General features: G+C 39.7%; 1 protein-coding gene across 3 annotated transcripts in view; it reads right to left on the bottom strand.

Moving 5' to 3' along the window:
- The window catches only part of ATP8B4 (ATPase phospholipid transporting 8B4 (putative)), a 232,935-nt gene that overhangs the window by 96,926 nt on the left and 114,209 nt on the right, over positions 1 to 21,800 (bottom strand). For all 3 annotated transcript variants that reach the window (XM_039237152.1, XM_039237150.1, XM_039237151.1), the window contains exons 8-10: positions 15,472 to 15,542; positions 11,989 to 12,071; positions 3,045 to 3,203 (exon numbers count right to left, since the gene is read on the bottom strand). In XM_039237152.1, the coding sequence (XP_039093083.1) occupies positions 3,045 to 3,203; positions 11,989 to 12,071; positions 15,472 to 15,542 (313 nt within the window). The remainder of the gene's footprint in view (positions 1 to 3,044; positions 3,204 to 11,988; positions 12,072 to 15,471; positions 15,543 to 21,800) is intronic.

Genomic DNA, 21,800 nt, shown 5'->3' with positions numbered 1-21,800 from the left:
TCTAAATAAATAAATAACCAAACCAAACCAAAACAAAAACAATCCAATTAATTAGGTATTATTATCCTTATTTCATTAATAATAAAGCAAGATTAAAGTATTTAAGTAACTTGCCTCATGTTTCTTGTCTAGTAAGGAACAGAATCAGAATTCAAAACCAGAGGGGCACCCGGGAACCAGATATACCTAACTTAGAAGCTCTTGCTCTTAGCCACTATTTTTAAGACTATACGAAATACTCCATTAATTTGTTAATTCGCTGACTCATTCAATCAATGTGTATTTAAGACTATGACTCATTCAGATTCCAAACAGGAAATAGATGACGCACTGAGCAAGGATAAATGGAGAAAATTTTTTTATAAAGGGACTCTTCACACAAGTGTGGGTGGGGGTGTACAGGAAGCAAAAGGTTAATGCAGTAACCAAACTTAGTAGCAATCAAGAGATTTCTCTGTCTAAGCCATGGGGAAGGGTGAGTGAGGGGAGGAAGTGATAACTGGACCCTAAAGGACAGTATCAAGTTTGTAGCCTTCAATAAAGAGAAACTTTATGCTGAGGTTCCCAGTCAGCCTGAAGTGACAACAAAGGGAAGAAGTTTGGAGAAATAAAGACCTTGACCTCAATGTTCTTGACTCCCTTTGATCTCTTCCTAACCAGATCCTTCCTAACTAGAAGCCAAAATTCAAGGAAACCTATTAGTGGAAACTACTCAAGGCAGCCTCCCAAAGCAGGAAGAAGAGTGGGAAAAGGTGAGACTAGATCTGGAGGGACAAATGGAAGACATCCAACACAAAATTCTACCATATGCACCAAATGATGCTGACTCCTATGGATTCCTTAAATGAATTTGACTCCTACACTCAGAAACAAGACTTCTTCCTCTCTGGAGGGAAAGAAAAGCTATTAACAAGGAGCTATGACCTAGCTGTTAATGTATATTAGAGCCTTGTAAATTATAGATTGGTAAAGTAAACCATGTCTACATCAACTATATTCTGTACACAATCCCTAGTAATAGGTACAACCAGGGTAATATGGAAAGAATAGTTAATAATTCACTTTGGATAACTTCCATAAGATCTAAGTGTTCACCTGGAACTCATTCCCCAACTTAGATGTCTTAAGTTTCAGGGTTCTGAGAGACTCATCTATTGAAATCTGACATTGATGAAACCAACCATTCCCTGCCTGTCACTATCCTAGTTAAGCTTCCTATTAACATTTATGGCCAAACTGAAGTCAATGCAGGCATTCTCTGCTTTACAAAGATCTGCCTCATGAAGGTCCAGTGAACATCCAGTCCGTATCACAAAAGAAGAGGATATTCCCCACTTCTGCCTGCCAAGATCGAAAGAGCAGTGCCCACTCCCAATCCTCAGCCTACAGAGCAGGCAGTGTGCTTGGAATTGATGCTGGAAGGAAGAAAAGTAACATTTATCAAGCATCCTCTTCCATATGCACGGTCTCACTGAGCCTTTAGAGTGACTCTCTAATGTATTCATTATTCTCATGTTACAGCTGAAGGAACTAAAGCTTAGGAAGTTTAAGTAACCAAGGCTTAACATGTTACAGCTGGTAAGCAAATCTGAATCCACCTCTGTCCAATCCAAATTCTGTGAGCTTTTAATTATACCTGCTCGGAGGGAGACCAGTTCAACTTACTACCCCGCTTCCTCCTAGGTACGCACATTTTCCCATAGAGCAAACCTTATGAAGGCAAACTTGGCTTCTGAGTGGCTCACAGCAGCTGTCCTAGCATAACATGCTGTAGTTGAACCATAGTGCTGAATTAGTCATTCCAAACAAGTTCACAAAAATGCAAACAAAATGTTGGGCTACAGCCCATTCCTAGGATAAAGCTCCCTGATTTCTATGATGACAGGGAACAGACCAGAAGGGTCTTCAAGGACCTTCAAGAAGTCTCCCCTTCATCTTCATGTGGGAAGACAAAGGGAGGTTGATATATAAGCCTACCTCTTTTTTCAGTGCAAGAGAGATGAAAATATGTGGCCACAGGTTTGTTTCCCTGACTAATGAATGAAAGCATCTGATGGGAGAATTATGAAAGCAGATTTATTTGAGATAAAAGCACATATACTGCCATATTTCTAGGGATTTCTCAAGTCCTTACAATGGCAATACCCCCAAGCAGCCAAGAGCCTTACTAAAATCCACAGCTGAAAGTATTTAGGAGGAATTGGGAGGCCTTTTCCAGGTTTGGAACACTTTTGAGTCTTTAATAAACATTTGTTGTTGTTGAGGAAAGTCAGTTAAGAAAAACATTCCAATTTTGATTGCACATAGTCAACGGACCCAAAAACACATCTTAATTCAGTGTCAAAATAAACAGGATTTTTAAAAATCCAGGGCTGGCAGTTGAAGCCATGAGCACAATCTGAGTGCCTTTATGTAATGGGGCTACTGTAAGCTCCCTGAGCAGGACAATGCCACCTTGGGCCTGTAGAGATAAAGCAGAGATGCAAAGTGGCCAGCAGGAAGAGCAAGAGGCACTTTGCCTCCCTCGCTGCCTCCATCATGCAGCCTTTCCAGGACCCACTGTCCTCTGACAAATAGTAGAAGAAGCTACAGAGTATAAACAGAAATGATTGCAGGATCTCCAAGAAAGCTTTTCCAAAAGGATTGCTTGACCTTTGCAAACTACAAAATTAACAGCAGAACGGGGTGGGGGCTTTGTGTCATATGTTTCCCCCACTTTAAAGGCCAGTTGATTAATACACACAAGGATGAGGAGGACTGAGGTGAAGATAAAGACAGAGGATTTAAACATTAGGTATGTAGCACCCACCACGCACTGAGAGCCCACGCGCCCCTCAAGAATAAGATCAGGATGTCAGTGGCTGCTCACACAGGGGGCCACCCAGACTCTTTGCAGGGCAGTGGTGCTGTCCTGTGCAGTCAACCCGGAGGAGCACCTTGTGTGGAACAGAGGCACGGTGCTCATCCAACCCGGCGAGAGGCAGGCTGCCCACGCACACCTCGGGAAGGACTTCCCCAGAGCCAACCCGGGCGGTCGGCTGTACCTGCAAAAATAACCATTCCGAAACACCAGCTGGTGTTCCTCAGAATGCAGCCCCTCAGGATTATCTTCTCATTGTTGAGGGAGTGCTTGCTGTCCTTCCACGTGAGAACTCCCATGAATTTATCTAACTTGTTGTTAGGCGCCTCACAGACAACAGTCCCTGTAAAATAAAAACAAAAACAAGACCTGTTTATGACTCACCTCAAGCCCTCTTTGCAAGTCCACAGTGCTGAGCTGCCACCCTGCTTCCAATACACAGGATGCTTTTCCTTCTCTTTTAGACAGTGCAATGTTACGGATACAAGCTTGTGCTAGGAAAAGTAAGCCTGGGGGGGGGGGGAGGGAGGGAGTACAAAGGTGGAAATCTATGATGTTTTGAACACAGCTTTCCGCACTGTCCGACCAACAGCAGAAACCTTGGGAGCCAAGGGGATATTTTTTCCTTAAATAAAAATCACTTACCGCTACTAGTAGTTTGTAACAATGATTTCTGAAAAGATAAAGCAGGGACTGTCCTAAAAGTCTTCCTTACTGTCTCTTTTTACTTACTGTGAACTTTCACACAGGTTAAGATGGCATACTTCCAGTCTCACAACTAAAGTTAATCAGGCCTTTCTAGGCTCATAATCAGAATTTCAGGGCCCCTACTATATCTCTCCCCGCGCCCCCCCCCCCCCACCAAGAAACCTGGGCCTTGCTTGCCACATGTGCCTGAGAATGCATGTGATTCCTTTCAGCTGTTCTATGCTTCTTATCTTGATTAGATGCAGAGGTCTGGGGACTCTCAAAGCCCCCATATAACTTGTCCCAACCTGACCAGAAGATGTTTCCAGTTTTTTTAATTCCAGGCCCATTCCAAACCAAGGGTGTGCCCGTTCCAAATCAATAAATCAATCCGTTCCATTATTTCAATAAGAAAATACACTTTCAGGGTGGGGGTCCTTTTGACAGAAAAAGAAACCAGAAATAATCTTGTATGGACCTCGTCACAAAATACAACAAATAGATTAAATGCATTTGCACTGCAAACGGTTGGGATTAAACCTTCATAAGTAATGAATACCAAGACCTGAAAGACAGAGGGAGAAAAGAAGGCAAAAAGGGGGAAGGAATTAATAAGGGAGGTGGTGGGGAGATCCAAACAGGGCTCAAACCCAAGTCAGGGGTGAGATTAGCACCTCTCCAGAACAATAAAGGTACATGTGTTTAATCAAAGCCAAAGGGAACATACAAAGTGGCATGTGGAAAATAAAAAAGTAAGTCTTCAGCACTGACTGAAGAGAAAGGAGACCAGCCCAGCCTACAGAGCCTCTGTAGTTCTCTGTCACACCACTCACCAAGCACCTGAACCTAGAGGCTTCTTCAACAGACACCCTTCCTTCCTATAATAATAGCTTCTCCTTTTAAAACTCTTAGAGGTGACAGCAGCCAGTTTTCACATGGCCTGATGACTCCTGACCGACCAGTTTAGTAACATCAGATCTTGCATGAAAAACACAAAAATAAACAGAAAACAGAAAGGAGAGAAGACCTCGGGGACTCAGGACTGCTTTTTCCAAACTCCATTTTCTTTTCCCCAGTTATAACAGAAGTGCTACCTAAATAGCCCCCACTTGAGCATTCACTGGCGGCTTCCCAGATGTCCACCACTAATCAAGGGTGCTGGCAGGACAATGTGGGTGAGGTTATATAACTTGTAGAAAGTCATTTTTTACACAAAGGAAAGTGGCTAAATTCTGGTTGCTCCCATTATGGCCTATCACTGATATTAAGAAGTAAATTAGAACTGATTTCAACTGGCCCAAGTTGTTTGAGTAATTACGTTGTGGAAGAGGGGATTTTTCTCTAAATTCTAAGAATTCAAAATATTCTTCCTCTTCACCAATAACGTTCATTCCTAAATTTTGTAGAAGCTTGAATTGAGTTTCTCCAGCAAAACCTGCATAAAATATTGGGTTGATAGCAGCCCTTAAAGCTTATTCCATTCAGTTTCTTGACCCGACTCAATTTCTCAAGTCTTCAAAGTTGGCCACCAAAAAAATAAATAAGTAAATAAGAATGTGTTTTGGGCAAAAACAACATGATACACAGTCCCTGCCAATAGGAATATAAAAAACAGGCTCATTTGATCATTTTTATTATTACAAGCAAAGACTGACATGGAGACAAATACAGCCTTGAACATGCTGGCTTGTTCCTCCCTGGCCCCAAGGCTCATCCAACTTCTGGCCTGATACCAAGGGTGTGGTTCTAGACAGGAATAGGCAGTAAGGCCAACGGGTTCTGCCTTGGTTCTGGAGGCCAAGCCCCAATTCAGCCTTTCTCAAAGAGTGTGGTCCCACTGATTTAAGTACTAAATACAGAGCCTGGTCAAAACAAAATGGTGGGAACAAAGCCAAAGTACATTTTTTTTTTTTAATTTTCAGAAGTACTCCGCTTCCCCTTTCTTAGCCTTGTTAGCATAAAACAAAAGCTTCCAAACTTTTTCTTCCCTTTTCCAAAAATGGGTAAATAGTTTCCTCTGAAGGGAGCCCTGTATTCATTTCTGTATCCCCATAGCCTACCATACTGCCTACATAATAGTATCTCAGTGCTTACTTGTTGGAAAGATAGAAAAAAATTCCTATCATTTCAAAAGAGAGGATGGGGAATGAGATGGGTGCTGGAGTAGATTTAAGATGAATGAAAGAAGTGGGTATTCTCCTATGGTAGTAATGATAAAGAGGACTAGAAGACCTAGGAGGCCAGCCACCATGGTGGGCTTAGGTTGACCTAACTCTAAGAAGATACAAATAGATCTGAGAACACTAGGGGAAAAAGCAGGAACCTTAAAGCACATCAGAAGCAAATCAATAGGCACCGTAGCCATAAAGCATAATAAAGACTAAGGAAAAACTTTAGGACCCTTCTTCCTTTTGCTAATAGTATTGGAAAAGAGTTGGAGGCGGTAAACAGAGAATGAGTGAAAGAACAATTTAGAAAAAATTGCATTTTCTCTCAGATAGTTGTTCACTATAAACAGGTTTATTTTTTTAATTTTTCAAAAACATTTAAATGTTTCTTATTTATTTCTGAGAGAGAGAGAGAGGCGGCGTGAACAGGGGAGGGTCAGAGAGAGAGGGAGACACAGAATCTGAAGCAGGCTCCAGGCTCTGAGCTGGCTGTCAGCCCAGAGCCCGATGAGGGGCTCGAACCCACGAACCGCGAGATCATGACCCGAGCCGAAGTTGGGTGTTTAACCGACTGAGCCACCCAGCGCCCCATAATTTTTTTAATATATTGTCAGTTTGGTTTTCATACAACACCCAGTGCCCATCCCAACAAGTTAGAGCATAAAGCCATCGTTAATGGGCAATGAAACAACTGGGAGAAAAGATCATGTCAATGAGGAGATAGAAATATAATCAGACTAGCTGGTTACATTTGTTTTCCCCTCTGAGGAGAACAGATAGGAAAGCAGATAGCAATTCACCCAGTTCACAGCCAAACAGAAATGCTCTAGGTCCATCCGAAACAAAATCCATAAGATTTTATTCTCACCCTTCCTCAGCACGCTAAATTTAGTCATCTGGATTGTTGGTTAATTACCAACCTAACAACTTTCTTTACCTAAAACATTTACCTTCAAGTGGAAATCTATAGTTTATCATGAAAATGGAACTCGATACCCAATATTCCATGATTCTCCAGAGAATTTGGCTTTCTCCATATATATTAATCGCATTATTTATTAATTATATGCACTGCAACTTTTTAATAAGACAAATTATCTACTGAGTAAGACACCATCATTGCTCTTCAAGAGTTTCTCCAGCCAAGAGTTTCTCAGAATTTAGGAGACTAACCATTCATTGCTGTCCTGATGATGTGATAAATATTTTTTTCTTAAGAGTGTCACCTTCCTATTTTCTCAAGCCTCTTCATTCTTCAGCCTTCAAGCCTCAGCCACCCATCATCACTACCATAATGGCCATATCAACACCAGGAAAGCTATTCTTCTGGTCTTTAGAAGGAATCTAGGTCTCCTGCAATCATATCAGCTAAGCTCTTGGGTTGTGCAACTGTCCAGGTGAATGGGAAACTATCTGGTAAGTAAAAAGTCGTAAGATGCTAACCAAGTCTCTTTTTCTGTAACCAAAAAGAGATGCTTGCTTTTGTGTGTTTTAATTACACACATGCTATTCTTTAGAAAGGACCACAAAATACACAAAGATTCCTGAAATAAAGAGTCAACCTTTCCTTGGTTCAGAACTCAGCATTAACAGTCATACAAAATATGTAAACTTGTCATAAATTGCAAAAAAACAGATCTCAGTCCAGTCAGTAACAATATGCAACAGATTCTTAAACACATTTGGACAACTTATATCCAGGGCTTTCCCCAAGGCATAAAAACGTCCAGTTTGCAAATGTATAACTGACAACTATCTCCAGTTACTTATTTAAAAAAAGCCTTTCGATTCCCTAAAACTCTAATGTGAAAAATCAAAGCCTGCTCTATTTTTATACTTGTTATAATATTAGATCAAGCTATTTGTTTTTCCTTACAAAATTCAACAGACTATGGATCAATTATTTTCTGATGTTAGAAATGTATAAAAATATTTATATAAAAACTTTTTAAGTAAACAGATTTACCTACCAAAACTCAAAACACTGTCTTGCCTGTAGTGGTCTCCATATTTGCCCAACTCTTCTATAAACCCTTGTCAGGGATCCTGACGTTCAAGATCACTGAGAACATTGCTACTTTTTAAAAATATGATGATGTCATCTGAGTCCCAGGTGGACTTGATCTCTGATAATTAATTTTGTATTTAGAGTATTCTTAAAATTTATTTATCCTGATCAGAAGCTAGGTTGTCATGCTAATTCCCCACTTCTCCAGTGCGGACTTCCTGCTTGTAGTTCACAGCCTCTTGTGGCCTTCCATAAAATAGGCTTTGCCAGCAGTCTTGGGGTCGTATTCTGGCTCCTCCACTTAGTAACCATGTGACATTGGGAAAATTATTCAGCTTTTCTGAATCTCAAATTCCTTGCCCATAAATTGGAGGCAATAATAATCTCTTCCTCTCAGGGCTATAAGGATTTAATGAGATAATGTGTACAGTTACTTAGCACAATGCTTGTTACATAGTGACTGTGTTCATATATCAACAACATGTTTAAGGCCTGGAGAACTTTAGGACCTGTACCAAACTAAATTTGGCTCATTCTTTGGAAATGAGCACTTGTTCGAGTCTGTCTTCTCTGCTGGGCTATAAGCTCTGTGAAAGCAAGGCTTGGGTCTGATTTATTAACCACTGTATCTGTAGACTTAGCAAATCCCTGGTCAATTGTGTTAAATATACATTTATTGACAGTGACTGAGTGAATGAATGAAAGTTTATGAAAGTTTCAAGCCATGCCTAAGGAGGTCACTAGCAAGACACTGTCCTTGGGTCCAGGTCCAAAAGTAAGGAGACAGGAAGGGGCGCCTGGGTGGCTCAGTCGGTAAAGCATCCAACTTCAGCTCAGGTCACGATCTCACAGTTCGTGGGTTCGAGCCCCACGTCGGGCTCTATGCTGACAGCTAGCTCAGAGCCTGGAGCCTGTTTCAGGTTCTGTGTCTCCCTCTCTCTCTGACCCTCCCCTGCTCACGCTGTCTGTCTGTCTCTCTCAAAAATAAATAAAACATAAAAAATTTTAAAAAAACAAAAACAAAAACAAAAGTAAGGAGATAGGAATACTTATGAGGGATACCCTAAGGTCCTAGCCATCTCCGTTTTGAGCCTTGGTGTCCCCAGTGGGGACTACTCTAGGAACAGGAGTGGGAAACCGAGGTCTTCAAATACTTGGAAGATGTGCACTTACAATTCAAATCTAAAGAATTGTAGTTTGGTTCTAGAGAAAGTATTTTGGCAAAGTCTCAGAAGAAAAACCACACGGTAACTAGACACAAAAATAATACCATACCCAGATTTGCCCAGAAGTCACAAGCTACAAGATATACTTAGCACAGACAGAGCATGAAAAGGGTATGCCTCACATGTCTGTCTCATCTGTTAGTCCACGCCACAGCTAGGCAGGGCATTTCCCGATGTACACTATGTTGACATCATGCTTTTAGTTTAAACTAAAGGATGCAGTACATGGTTTTAATTCCCACAACTCAAAGAAGTTTTTTCTAGCCACCAAACTAAAACCTGAAATCTAGTGATAACCACTGACAAAGGTGAACAGAGAAGATCACAAAAAGGTGGGGGGGGGGGGCGCAGGGGAGGCTAAGAAAGGAATGGAAAAGAAAAGGGATCAAAAGAAACTGGGGAATATATGTGGAGATACCTTATAATCCTACACAATTCATACATCTTGCCCCTAGGAGATGCTTAAGAAATGGATTTCATTAGTTAATTAATATGGAGAGAGTGATGAAAACAGAAAACATGAAGAATTACAGAAAATGAGATAATGCATGCTGAGAGCACAAGTGAGCTAACATAAAGGGTGGAAGAGGAAGATTGAAACAGATTAGTAAGAAAGGGAGGGAAGGAAGGAGAGAAATGAGTAGAGAAATGTGTGCTTATAGTAGAGAGGGTTTGAAGGCACAGTGTGTGTGAGAGAGGTAGGGAGAGACTGAAATGAACATGTCTAAATTAGGGCTTGGAGTGAAGGGAATGGAGGAAAAGTTGAAGGCTTTAAGAAAGCAAGAGCTTTGGGGCGCCTGGGTGGCTTAGTCGGTTAAGCGTCCGACTTTCGCTTAGGTCATGATCTCGCGGTTCGTGGGTTCGAGCCCCGTGTCGGGCTCTGTGCTGACTGCCAGCTCAGAGCCTGGAGCCTATTTCAGAGTCTGTGTCTCCCCCTCTCTCTGACCCTCCCCTGCTCACGCTGTCTCTCTCTCTCCTAGAAATAAATAAAAATATTAAAAAAAAAAAAGAAAGAAAGAAAGCAAGAGCTTTAATAGGAAGGATTTAGTGTTTATTAACTGTCCCAACACTTTCAAAGACTTTCCATACCACATCTTGCATCACCCTCCTGGTCTTTAAATTTGGCTGCTAACAGGGAAAATCTAATTGGTATATGGTGTCTAATTTATTTCCCCTTAATCCCTCTAGTTATTCCAAGATGCCTTCTTGGAAATAGGAAATCATATTTTAATAAATTTCAATCCGAATATTGCCTTAAACTTTAAGGTATATCCTTCCACCCACCATTCCCAATCAGCTTTGATCACCCCTGTCTTTCTGGGGCCTCATGTTGATCCTGCCTTTCATCTCTGGCATTTGCAACTATTCATTCATGCACTGAACAAGTGTTTACTTGGCACCTACTATGTGCTAGGCATTGTTCTAGGAACTTGGCATATAACAGTGAGCAAAACAAAGATCCCTGGGTAATTTAGAATGCGTCAAGTAGAGATGGACAATAAGTAATAAACTTAGAAAATAAGTTAGAGTATGTCAGATGGTGATATGTGCTATGAGAAAAATAAAAACCCCAAACAGGTAGAGGAGTGAGAGTAAGAGGAGTCATACTCTGACTGAGAAGGAGGTTTCCTGGCCCCATTCCTGCAGTTGCATATAAGGAATCAACCTAATCCAGCCTGGCTCTTGATGCACTACCCTGGCATTGACCTATGATCAGAGTTCTTGGAGGTTATGGTAAAGACAGTCAGTACTCAACAAATATCTCTGCTTGTTATTTCCCAGGATCCCTTGCAGTTGGGCCAGGTCCGTGTGACTCACATTGGTCAATGAAATGTCAAACAAGCAGTTAAATGTCAGTGTGTCTCTTTCATCTAATCCTTGTTTTAGTGTGGTGACATTAGAGGCCATTAGTCAAGGCATCGTGGCTTTAAGATGTAGAAGACCACCTGATCTACATAAGATTGTGACATGTGTAAGAAGTAAACTTTTACTGTTTACACCACTAAGACTTCAGAGTTGTCTGAACTGAATCACAATATAGAATCACAGTATGAAAAAAGTGAACTGGGTAATTATAACAATCATTTTTTGCTTTTTTATGGTAAAGAAGACTAAAAGGCACGAATTTTTACCTCCTTATAGATTGATAGAAGAATAAAGGTATAATTCTGCCAGGAAAGAAATGAGTAATGGTAAATTATACTTAGGTTACCCTTGTAGGACTCCATAAATAATCTATAAAATATTTTAAGCAAGTATCTTGATTCATGAAAAGAATTTACTTTTCTTGGATTCATTAAACAGTAAAACTTCATTGAAAAAAATTGCTTAGTAGAAAATCTGTAATTTGTTTTACTCTAATCAAAATATTTCTTGGGCCATTCAAAGTTTCCCGGCTATTCCCCTGACTTAAATCTCAAACTAGAGGAATTTTTTTTTCTATAAACATTATAACAGCACTCATTTAAGTGAGATTAAAATATTAACATACTCCAGACAGAGTTTATAAGCAAATGTAAAGTACAGGCAATATAATATCTAAGCTGTGCACTGGGGAAATTTTACAATTTAAAATTCGCCTATGCTTTAACTCATGGGATCATGCTAAGACTCCTGACCACATTTCCCTTTAGTAGACTCCAAAGAAAATAGTATTTGGTCTTTGTCATGGAGCCAGAGAATAGATGAATGGTTAGGCCTAGAGTTAGAAGTACAAGTATGGCTGTGTTCATCCACAGCAAATCTGCACAGGGTCCCAGGGAGGCAAAGGTCTGGCAAGGGAAGGGTATTCTGGGACTAGAGGAAATGAGATCTACAGAAAAGGAAACGAGGATGAATGAATGATGAACTTATAAAGCCATTCTCCCCTTGGTAAACATTTTTTCTCTTTTGCATGAGAAGAGATTACAGGCTTTGATGCCTGCAGAATTTTATGTCCTTCCACCAAGTAAAAAGAAACATGAATTAAATTTCAGATAATTGGTTCATTACATGACTTTTTGGTTTTGTGATTTTTGTTTGTCTGTTTTAAACACTTACCATCAAACTTTGCAAGTCTGCTAATATCTGCTCCAAGTTCTGAGGTAACTGATAGTGCATGGCGGACTTTCAGGTTCGTTTCCCTATGAAATTAATTGACACAACATGAATTTTTATATGGAACAGCCCCACAGCATCTTACATAAAGTAATCAGGTGGGTGCAGCACATGCAAAACCCAATATAAGAGATTCAAGAAACTCCCTTCAAGTATCATTCACACCTCTCACACTGTCTCAGGAAAGTGGACATGGCTTTGCATGCTCCCAGGAGCTGGCATTCCACCCGTGGCACATCTGTATAACAACACAGTAATCTGTTCTGTTATTTGAAAGAACAGAGGACATCATAAATATGGTTTCATTCGAACCTACTCAGACATCATGCCTGAGTTACAGAACACATTTGGAATGGGAACACAGTTGCCAAATAAAGGAGGCCAGTATCACTCTGGAGTCTTTCTACATGGGAATTTTACTTGTAAAAGATGGTCATGGCTAATTTCACAGTAGCTGAAATTTAAATGGGAAGGGGAATGTAGCTTTCTGTCCTGTGGAGAATCAAGCCAAAAATCCCAGCAGTCTGGAATCCTACAAGCACACAGGAACTCAGCAGGTCACAGTGAGCTGGCCATCTTCTTTCAGGCAGAACCACACACACATTGGACAGATGGCCCTGTGGTACTCATGAAATGACCAGTTGTGAAGATTCTATGGCCATTACTCACATCTTGCATATAAGAGTTTGTCATGCTGGTTTTCTCACTGAGGTCAACCTAGTTTTCTTCTAATGTAGCTTAACATCATCTGTCAGAGTTCTTTTGTGGAAATGTTTAGTAGTGAGTTCATTCAGTCAACAAGTACTGATAGTCACCCATGAGATTCAGTGCTGCCCCACAAGGATTACTGTTCTCTTGAGGGAAAGAAGCGGTAGGTAAAGAGCAAATATCACCATTTGGAATGACAAACCATGAAATAACTGCATTACGAGAACGAAGAAGCAGGTACTTGTAAAGGCATTTAATCTAAAATTTTCATAAAGGAGTTTCACAATGATAAGACAGCATGAAACCAATTCAAGGAATACCCCTTGGTGAAATAGCTTTCTGCAGGAAACACAAAGTTGGATATGTAATTGCAGTTACCTTGTTTAAAAGTAATCTCATGGTTCACCCTTTGCCAGACCTATCAATTCTAAGAGGCAGAAATGAGTAGGGGTTGAGATACTCAAGAAAAATCTCTTGATTCAGATAAAAACTGAGCTGGGCTTGAAGGACAAGAGTGAGATAGTGGTGTTGAGACCAAAGGGCCAACGTGTCCATCATTTAAGCAAACTTAAATTAGGCAGTGACGCTAATTAGGCAAAACAGACACCGTTCCTTAACCTAGCTCTACACAACGCGTCACTCATCAACGTTTATCATCTTTTTAAGTTACTTCCTCAGGATTCTCTCCAGTATCTCACTTTCATATTCAGATGTGTGAACTAAAAGGGAAGAATAATCCCCAAGACTCCTAATTAATACTTTGTGTCCTGTCATGCCATAGTCTTCCTTCCTATGCCTCAGTATCTTGACTTGAAACTTAAATATGACTTTTAGTATAAGAAATAATACACAAAGATCCTGTATACCCTTTACTGAGTTCCCCCAATGGCAATATTTTGCAAAACTATATCACAATGTCACAATATCACAATGGACACTGACACAGTCAAGATGGGGGAACGCTCTCATCACAGATTTCTTACCCTTGTAGCCACACCCACTTCCCTGCCTCCTCCAACGCTCTTTCACTCCTGCAACCACTAATCGGTGGTCCCTTTCTCTAATTTTGCCATTTCAAGAATGCTACATAAATGGAATCATACAGTATGTGGCCTTTTAGGATTGGCTTTTCTACTCATCATAATTCTCTGAAGATTTATCCATGTTGTTGAATGTATCAATAGTTCATTCCTTCTTATTGCTCAATAGCGTACACAGTTTGTTCAACGTGTCGAATGATATATAAATTGTTTCTAATTTTTGGATGTTGCACATAAAGCTGCCGTAAACATTTGTGTACAAGTTTTTGTGTCAACCTAAGTCTTTATTTCCATGGTACAAATGTCCAGGAGTGAAATGGCTGGGTTGTCTGGTAGTTTCATGTTTAGTTTTTTAAGAAACTGCCAAACTATTTTCCAGAGTGACTGTAGTATTTTACATTCCCATTAGCAATGTGTGAGTGATCCTGTTTCTCTAAATCCTTGCCAGCATTTGGACTTGTCACTATTTTTAATTTTAGCCATTCTGATAGGTATGTACTGACATCTCATTGTGGTTTTAATTTTAATATCCCTAAGGGCTAATGATGTTGAACATCTTTTATGTGTTTATTGGCCATGTGTATGTCATCTCTGGTGAGATGTCCCTTTATATCATTTACTAATTTACTAATTGAATTGTTTTCTTAATATGGAGTTTTCAGCATTTTTCAAATATTCAAAATAAAAATCTTTTGTCAGACAGACATTCTGCAAATATTTTCTCCTAGTCTGTAGTTTGTGTTTTTCATCCTCTTAACAACTTTTGCAGAGTAACAATCTTTAATCTGATGAAATCTGATTTATCCAATTTTCCTTTTATGAATTATATGCTGTTTGTGTGAAGCCTAAGAACTCTTTGACTAGCCCTAGATCTTGAAGATTTTCTCCGATGGTTCTCTCTAAAAGTTTTATAGCTTTATGTTTTACATTTGAATTCAATTTCCTTAATAGTTACAGAGCTATTCAAATCATCTATTTCACATTGAGTGTGCTGCAGTACTTTGTGTTATGATGAAGCAGTCTTTTTCATCTAAGTTGTTAAATATATATGTATAAAGGACTTCCTCAACCTTCTGATATCTTCAGGGTCCATCATAATATCCCCTGGTTCATTCATGATACTGTTATTTTTTGTCTTTTTTTTTCGAAAGCCTTTCTAAGATTTATCAAATTTATCGGTTATATTCGAACAATCAGCTCTTTGTTTCATTTTTCTTTCTTTTTGTTTTCTGCTTTCAAGTTCATTGATTTCTGCTCTGGTCTTCATCTGCTTCCTTCTGTTTGCTTTGGGTTTATATTGTTATTTTAGAGGCTCTTGGGATGGGATACTGCATTATTGATTTGAGACTTTTTTTTCTTTATAAGTGTATGCATCTAATGCCATAGATTTCCCTCTCAAAACTCTTTTAGCTACTGCCCAAATCAAGGGTAGGACCACCCAGGCCAGAGAGACATAGGCCTATTAAACTCACTGTTTCTCAAAGAAAATAAATTCAAGAGCAAAGACAGAGCTTCTAAAGATCCACAAAGTAATTAACAAATGGAATTTGCAAGTTTTACTCCTATTTGTTAAAAGAAAATTAAATGAAAAATAAGATTTAGGTTACATCTGTTCCTAAAGCCGTTACTGCTAAATTAAAAACCAATCTAATTCATTATTCTAACTTTAAAAACTTACCCATCAAGCTCAGCAGTTTCAATATAACAGAGGCCATGGGGCTCACTACTTGATAGGAGAAGCAGATCAGCCTATTTTTAAAAAATCATAAAGAATACTTGAGAACGTAAGAGTGATTTAAAGCCTTCTATGTTGTATCACCCCTTGACTACTTACTAATGAGCCTGGAGAAACTTAGAAAAAAAAAGAAAGTGAGAGGTAAAATCCTGTCCCACTTTTCTGCCATATGCCTCAAATAAAACCTTCTCTCTACTTCTCTGTTTCTGTTGAGCATAACCCTTGAACATCAGAATATAATCAAGAGTAATGGGGTATCATATAAATTTACAGCCACTTCATTTACCTTTTTTTGCAAGAAATAGATAAAATTGTACTTTCTTGTCTTGATAATTACTACTGGCAAATATACAATATTCCTCAGTAAGATAATTGGACACGTTTCCATATGCATATTTTAATTCCCTAGTATTATCATTTAACAGTACAGAACAGGCAAAGCTGATAGGGAAAAGGCAGAAGTAAAGTAGGAGAAAATTGAAAATCACAGAAAAAAGTAAGGCAGGCAAGGAAAATTTAAAAATAGAAAAAATTAAAGAAAAAATTAAAAATATTTAAAAAAAGAAAAAGATGATGGGGTATAAAGAAGGAAAAAGAGAAAACAAAACAGGGGCTAAGCAAGAGTCAGGAAAGAATAGAAAATACTCTAAAAGACAAAAGACACCATTCAGAAACTAACGAGTTGATCTTTCACAGAAATAAAATTTTGTTCAGCTGTCCATTTGAGCTTGAAAAATGACCTTGCACAATTCGGTTTTAGAATCCTGGCTGTTTCCTACACTGGGGAATTGTTCATTTCAAATTTCACTTTTAAATAAGGATTTTTATGAAATTCTGAAAGATTTGAAGATCTAAAATGAATTGACTGAAATTCTAACAATTTACTTTGACACATTGGCCTAACAAGTGTGTAGCTCTGTTTGAATGAACTGGCATTCCAAATATGTGAAATTTTCTTATCTTTGTTTTTCAAATTATTAAATTGTCCCATTCTTAAGTCCTGGAGATTTGGATTTTTTTAATGTTTGTTTATTTGAAGAGAGGGAAGGGAAGGGAAGGGAAGGGGAAAGGAAAGGGGAAAGGGAAAGGGAATGGGGAAGGAGAAGGAAGGAAAGGCAGAAAGAGAAGGGAGGGGGGAGAGAAGAGAGAGAGAGAGAAAGAGAGAGAGAGAATCCCAAGCAGGCTCCACACTGTCAGCTTGGAGCCCGATGTGGGACTTGATCCCATGAACTGCGGGATCATGACCTGAGAGAAAATCAAGAGTCGGATGCTTAACCAACTGAGCCACCCAAGCACCCCAAGTCCTGGAGGTTACATTTAGAGTCAATCCACTCATTTATTGCCTCAAGCTTTTAAATTTCTAAGTCAAATATAGACAAGGGGTGTGTATAGTATACATGTGCATGTTCAGTTTTGTCTAAATTGTGACACAACAGCATAAAGGAACAACTCAGTGACAAGCCCCTATAGGAATAAATGGGCTTATATTATTAAGAATCCTCTTCAACTCTAGCAAAAGAGTCACAGAGGCCTGAGGAGGCGAAAGTTATTTTCTGACTAATCACAATGTGCCTACAGCAAACCCACCATAGAGAGAATGTGTAAAGAGTTGTACACCATTCTTGAGCCAAAAATCACCCACTATGTTTTTAAAGAGGAAAAAAAAATGTTTTTGAATTCCCCCTTGCTCTCACTTCTCACATTTAAATTTCAGTAAATATAATAGCAGTACAACTTCATGTTCTTTGGGCCTATGCCTCTCCCCTCTTGAGTTTAAGGGATCATTTTACACAAAATCCAGAATGCTCTAATTATTATCATTTGTGATTGAAAATTGTTACGAAGTACAGAGAAAGATCCTGATTTGTACCCAGAGTTGCTTCTCTTCTGAACTCTGTACAGTAAGACTGATTCAATGTTCCTACTTAGCATTGAGCTTAGGTGCTTAATACTTATATTTTTGATAGACAAAGGGAGGAGTCATCATCCACTGCTGGCTCAGAACGTTGGACCACGGCAGCTGGATTCTCTCCAGAACAGTAATTCAACTTCCTTATGGCTGTGACTGAGAATCTAAAGCCCACAGGTTCTCAGTGAACTCCTGCCCTGTCTACCTCCTGGGAACCGGGGACGTCTACCTTCCTACCTTCAACCTTCCCCCGCTCTCCCTGTACCCTCTGTTGTCATCATTTTCTTTGATGACCTCTGAACCTTGATTTTGCTTCTCTATTTCCTGATCTCTGTCCTGCATGCCCCTCATTCATCCCAATCCTCCCTGCCCCACTGGCTGAGCTTTGGCAGTCATTTTTGCTACCACGTCCCTTCAAGTTTTTAACTTCACTATAGTTGAGAAGGAAATGTGAAGGGGCGGGACCGACAGGGGCCTGCAGAGAAATAAGTGGTCCGCCCACCTATCATGCAGCGCTCCTATCTCCAGGTGCATTCAGTAAGAATTTCTAAAGAAAAAAGGAGAAAAGAGATCCAGTAACTGCCCTGTCAGTCCCTGGTCATCATGCTTTTGTCAGAGGTTCTGGGCCAGGAGTGGAGGAACCTAAGGGAGGTCTTAGAGCCCAACCAGACCCATGACTCTATGAGTCCCAGATCCGACCTCCTGAAGCTGACCCCTTCAGTATCTCTCAGAGTACCCAATTCCTAGTGGATTTAGAAACCTGTGTTTGAGTTGCAGGGATCTGTAACACCAGTATTCAGTGAGAGCTCACTCCCACAGAAATCCTGTACTGTAGATCTTGTTGTTGTTCCCACTTTATAGGTGAGCAAAGTGAGGCCCAGAGAGGTTCAGTAACTTGTTTGAGGTCACAAGTGACACATCAGGATATGAATCCAGGCAATCTAAGGTTAGAATACTAAAATGAATAAAAACCTCTTCCTTCAAGGATTTTATAGTTTAGTAAAGGCAGAATAAAATAGGGGTTCTAAAGGTCTTACTACCAAAGGGCTACAGGAGAGTGCAGATGAGGAAGAATACATCAGGTTGGTGGCCAATGAATGGCCTTGTGGAAGATTCTGGATAGAATGACGGGAGGTCTCCCCAGACAGAGACAGGAGCAGGAATTAAGAACAGAGAAAGGGGGGTGTCTGCATGGCTCAGTCAGTAGAGCGTCTGACTTCTGCTCATGTCATGATCTCCCATTTTGTGAGTTCAAGCCCCACATTGTGCTCTGTGCTGACAGCTTGGAGCCTGGAGCCTGCTTCAGATTCTGTGTCTCCTTCTCTCTCTACCCCTCCCCCACTACATTCTGTCTCATTTTCTCTCAAAAATAAACAAACATTAAAAAAAAAACAAAACAGGAAAAGGAAAGCACATTTATTGGAACTCACAGATGGGCCAGGAAAATAGTCATTAATTCCAACCAAAAACATCTTCCTCAGACATCATTTGTACTTTCTTCTGTCAATTACTGGTGCCTTTTCCCCATGCCCTGCCAAGAGAAGTTCAACTATATCCCCCAAGGATGAAGCAGTGTTTTCCAACACAATGCCCTTTCCTTCACCTTCCACAGACAACAAAAAGCCCAAGCAATTGCTTCATAGAAACCTTAACAAATACTTCAATCAGAGGAAACTTAAGAATCCATTAAACACCTTTGAGTCCTCACAACTAACAACACTGTCCTCATAGATTTATTGGGCATAATGAACATTTGCTGACCTGAAGAATTAATAAAGCAAAACCTCAAGCAATGAGAACACCTAAAAGCTGTACAATTCTTTAAGAGTTTACAAAACACTCTCACACAATTCTGTCACTTTATTCTTTCAACAATCCTGTGAGACATAATATTGTTCCTGTTGTGTGAATAAGAAACCTGGAAAAGCTATCTCTGGTCCGACAAGCAGTAGATGAACTAAATTAATTCATGTAAAGTCCATAGCCTTTACAAAGTCATCGTGAGAGGTTTGTCACTTCTAAAAGGCCCTTAGAGATTTAATGCCTTGCTCATGTCACACAGAGTTTAAAGGGCAGAGCTAGAACTGGAATTTATAACTGTTCCCAAAAATATACTCTTCCCTCTGGTTGGCTACAAAATCACTGGACCAGGAAAAACAAAGTGTTTTGCTTTGTTTTGCTTTGTTGGTGTTCAAAAACCAAAACCACAATGGTTAAGAATATTGATTGGGATAGTAACCCCATAACCTGATGGAAAGATAAATTTGTAGAATTAATTGAAAGGTCATATCTGAATCTCCCGTTTAAGCCATTCCCACATATGGAGTTCTTTAACTTCTTTGCCATCTACAATATTATCTTTTACTTTTGTAGGCCAAATAGAAGAATCCAAAATGGCTCATGCAATATGACTATACTTACAGGAAAACAGCTTTGTTAACGACAAAAATCAGGATGGAGTTGTGAAAATGAAAAAGGGTAAGAATGTAGGGGATATTTATATTTAATGTTTAAATTTTAGATCCAACAAATGCATGTTCAGTGTCTACTAATACATTTGAGATACACCTAAAACATTATTTTTTTGTAATTAATTTGAGAGGAATAAGAAAAGAATGGAAGAAAGGAGGAGAAAAGGAGAGTAATAATGAACAGCATAGCTTTTACTTGCTTTGCTAATTTTTATTTTCTTTGGTCAAAAAAATCCTTACTTTATATATTTCACCCCCACAAACTAGTAATTACTTATCAACAGAACATTGGCCATATATTTTTTCTAATGTAGAAAATGGCATGTTGCCTCTCTGTACTTTAGCAAGAAGCTTCTTTTTCAGTGCAGCCTAGACCAACGTCTTGAAAAATCTTCCTCTGTAAATTTTCAACTTTCTACTGTCTCACATGTTTTTAAAAATAAGAAGGCTTATTTAAAACAACTACTGTGAAATGAATAACTGATTTGAAGGTATAAAATTTAAAATAACAAAGAGGTCAATTAGACCACCACAGGGCCACTTTGGAAGGGACTATGGTGTTGGGGAAAATTAGGTAAGATGCCCTGATGGGTGAGAGATCCAAAGTCAAGACTGGAGTTGAGATCAAATTCATATTCCTCATTCTATCATTTCTGAAGGTGAAATTTCCAACTCAGGTAGCAGAAGAATGCCTTTGTTTTAAAACAAAACCTTTACCACTGTAAACACCTAAAAAATGATTGCCTTTCTTCTGGGGGGACAGGAAGAGTGGAGGAAAGTGGATACTCTTTCAAATAAGCGAAACAATTAAATTCATGTAATGTTCAAATATGGTCATGGCCAGTAAGGGGTTTATTTCTACCACCAGATAGGAAAATCAAAACAAAACAGCATCACTGCTGTCAAGGAAACAAGGAAGGTGTGCCTGGCTCCCAGGGTCCAAGTTCTGGCACTTTGCAGTGTATCTGTCTAACCATTTACTTGGTTCTTCTTCTAATGCAAGCCAATCTTATTACAGTAAGTAAATCACACTCTACATTTCCCCCTCCTGGTCCCCAGATTAAACAAGCAGCTCTGGAAATTTAGCCCAAACATGTTTTAAAATTTCTTTTTAAGTGAGGGTTCCTTGTCTGGAAAACAAAGGTAACTTCTAAATATGCCAGCTAATTAGCCATCTCAGGCAAGCTCCTTTCCTTGCTTAAAATATACTGGGGCACCTGAGTGGCTCAGACGGTTGGGCATCCGACTTAGGCTCAGGTCATGATCTCACGGTTCCTGGGTTCGAGCCCCGCGTCCGGCTCTGTGCTGGCAGCTCAGAGCCTGGAGCCTGTTTCGATTCTGTGTCTCCCTCTCTCTCTGACCCTCCCCCACTCATGTTCTGTCTCTTTCTCTCTCTCTCTCAGAAATAAACTATAAAAAAATTTAAAATATATATATATACTGATAAGCTGACATAAATTAATTTAGAATTCTAAGTGTGGACAACTAGAGGTTATGCATCAGAATTAGGTACAACATTCTGGGATCACTTCACTTCCAGCACCCAAGCCTGAAGACGAGATGGAAGCCCAGGTTCAAGGCAATTAGGATGACTTTTTTCAAAAATTGTTTTTAATGTGTCATTTATTTCTGAATGAGCAGGGGAGCAGGGGAGGGTCAGAGAGAGACGGAGACACAGAATCTGAAGCAGGCTCCAGGCTCTGAGCTCTCAGCACAGAGACTGACACGGGGCTTGAACCCACAAATCATGAGATCATGCCCTGAGCTGAAGTTGGATGCTTAACTGACTGAAGCCACCCAGGTGCCTAATTAGGATGACTTTTAATGGGGTAAGGAGCCAGTACACGGTAGCAATTAGGAGTGGGGTTAAAAAACCCAGATGGCCTGGGTTT

This window comes from Hyaena hyaena, unplaced genomic scaffold (assembly GCF_003009895.1).
Source record: "Hyaena hyaena isolate Hyena2069 unplaced genomic scaffold, ASM300989v1 scaffold_120, whole genome shotgun sequence".
Taxonomy (NCBI): Eukaryota; Metazoa; Chordata; class Mammalia; order Carnivora; family Hyaenidae; genus Hyaena; species Hyaena hyaena.
The sequence above is the reverse complement of the archived record's forward strand: the minus strand, read 5'-3'. Positions and strand labels throughout refer to the sequence as shown.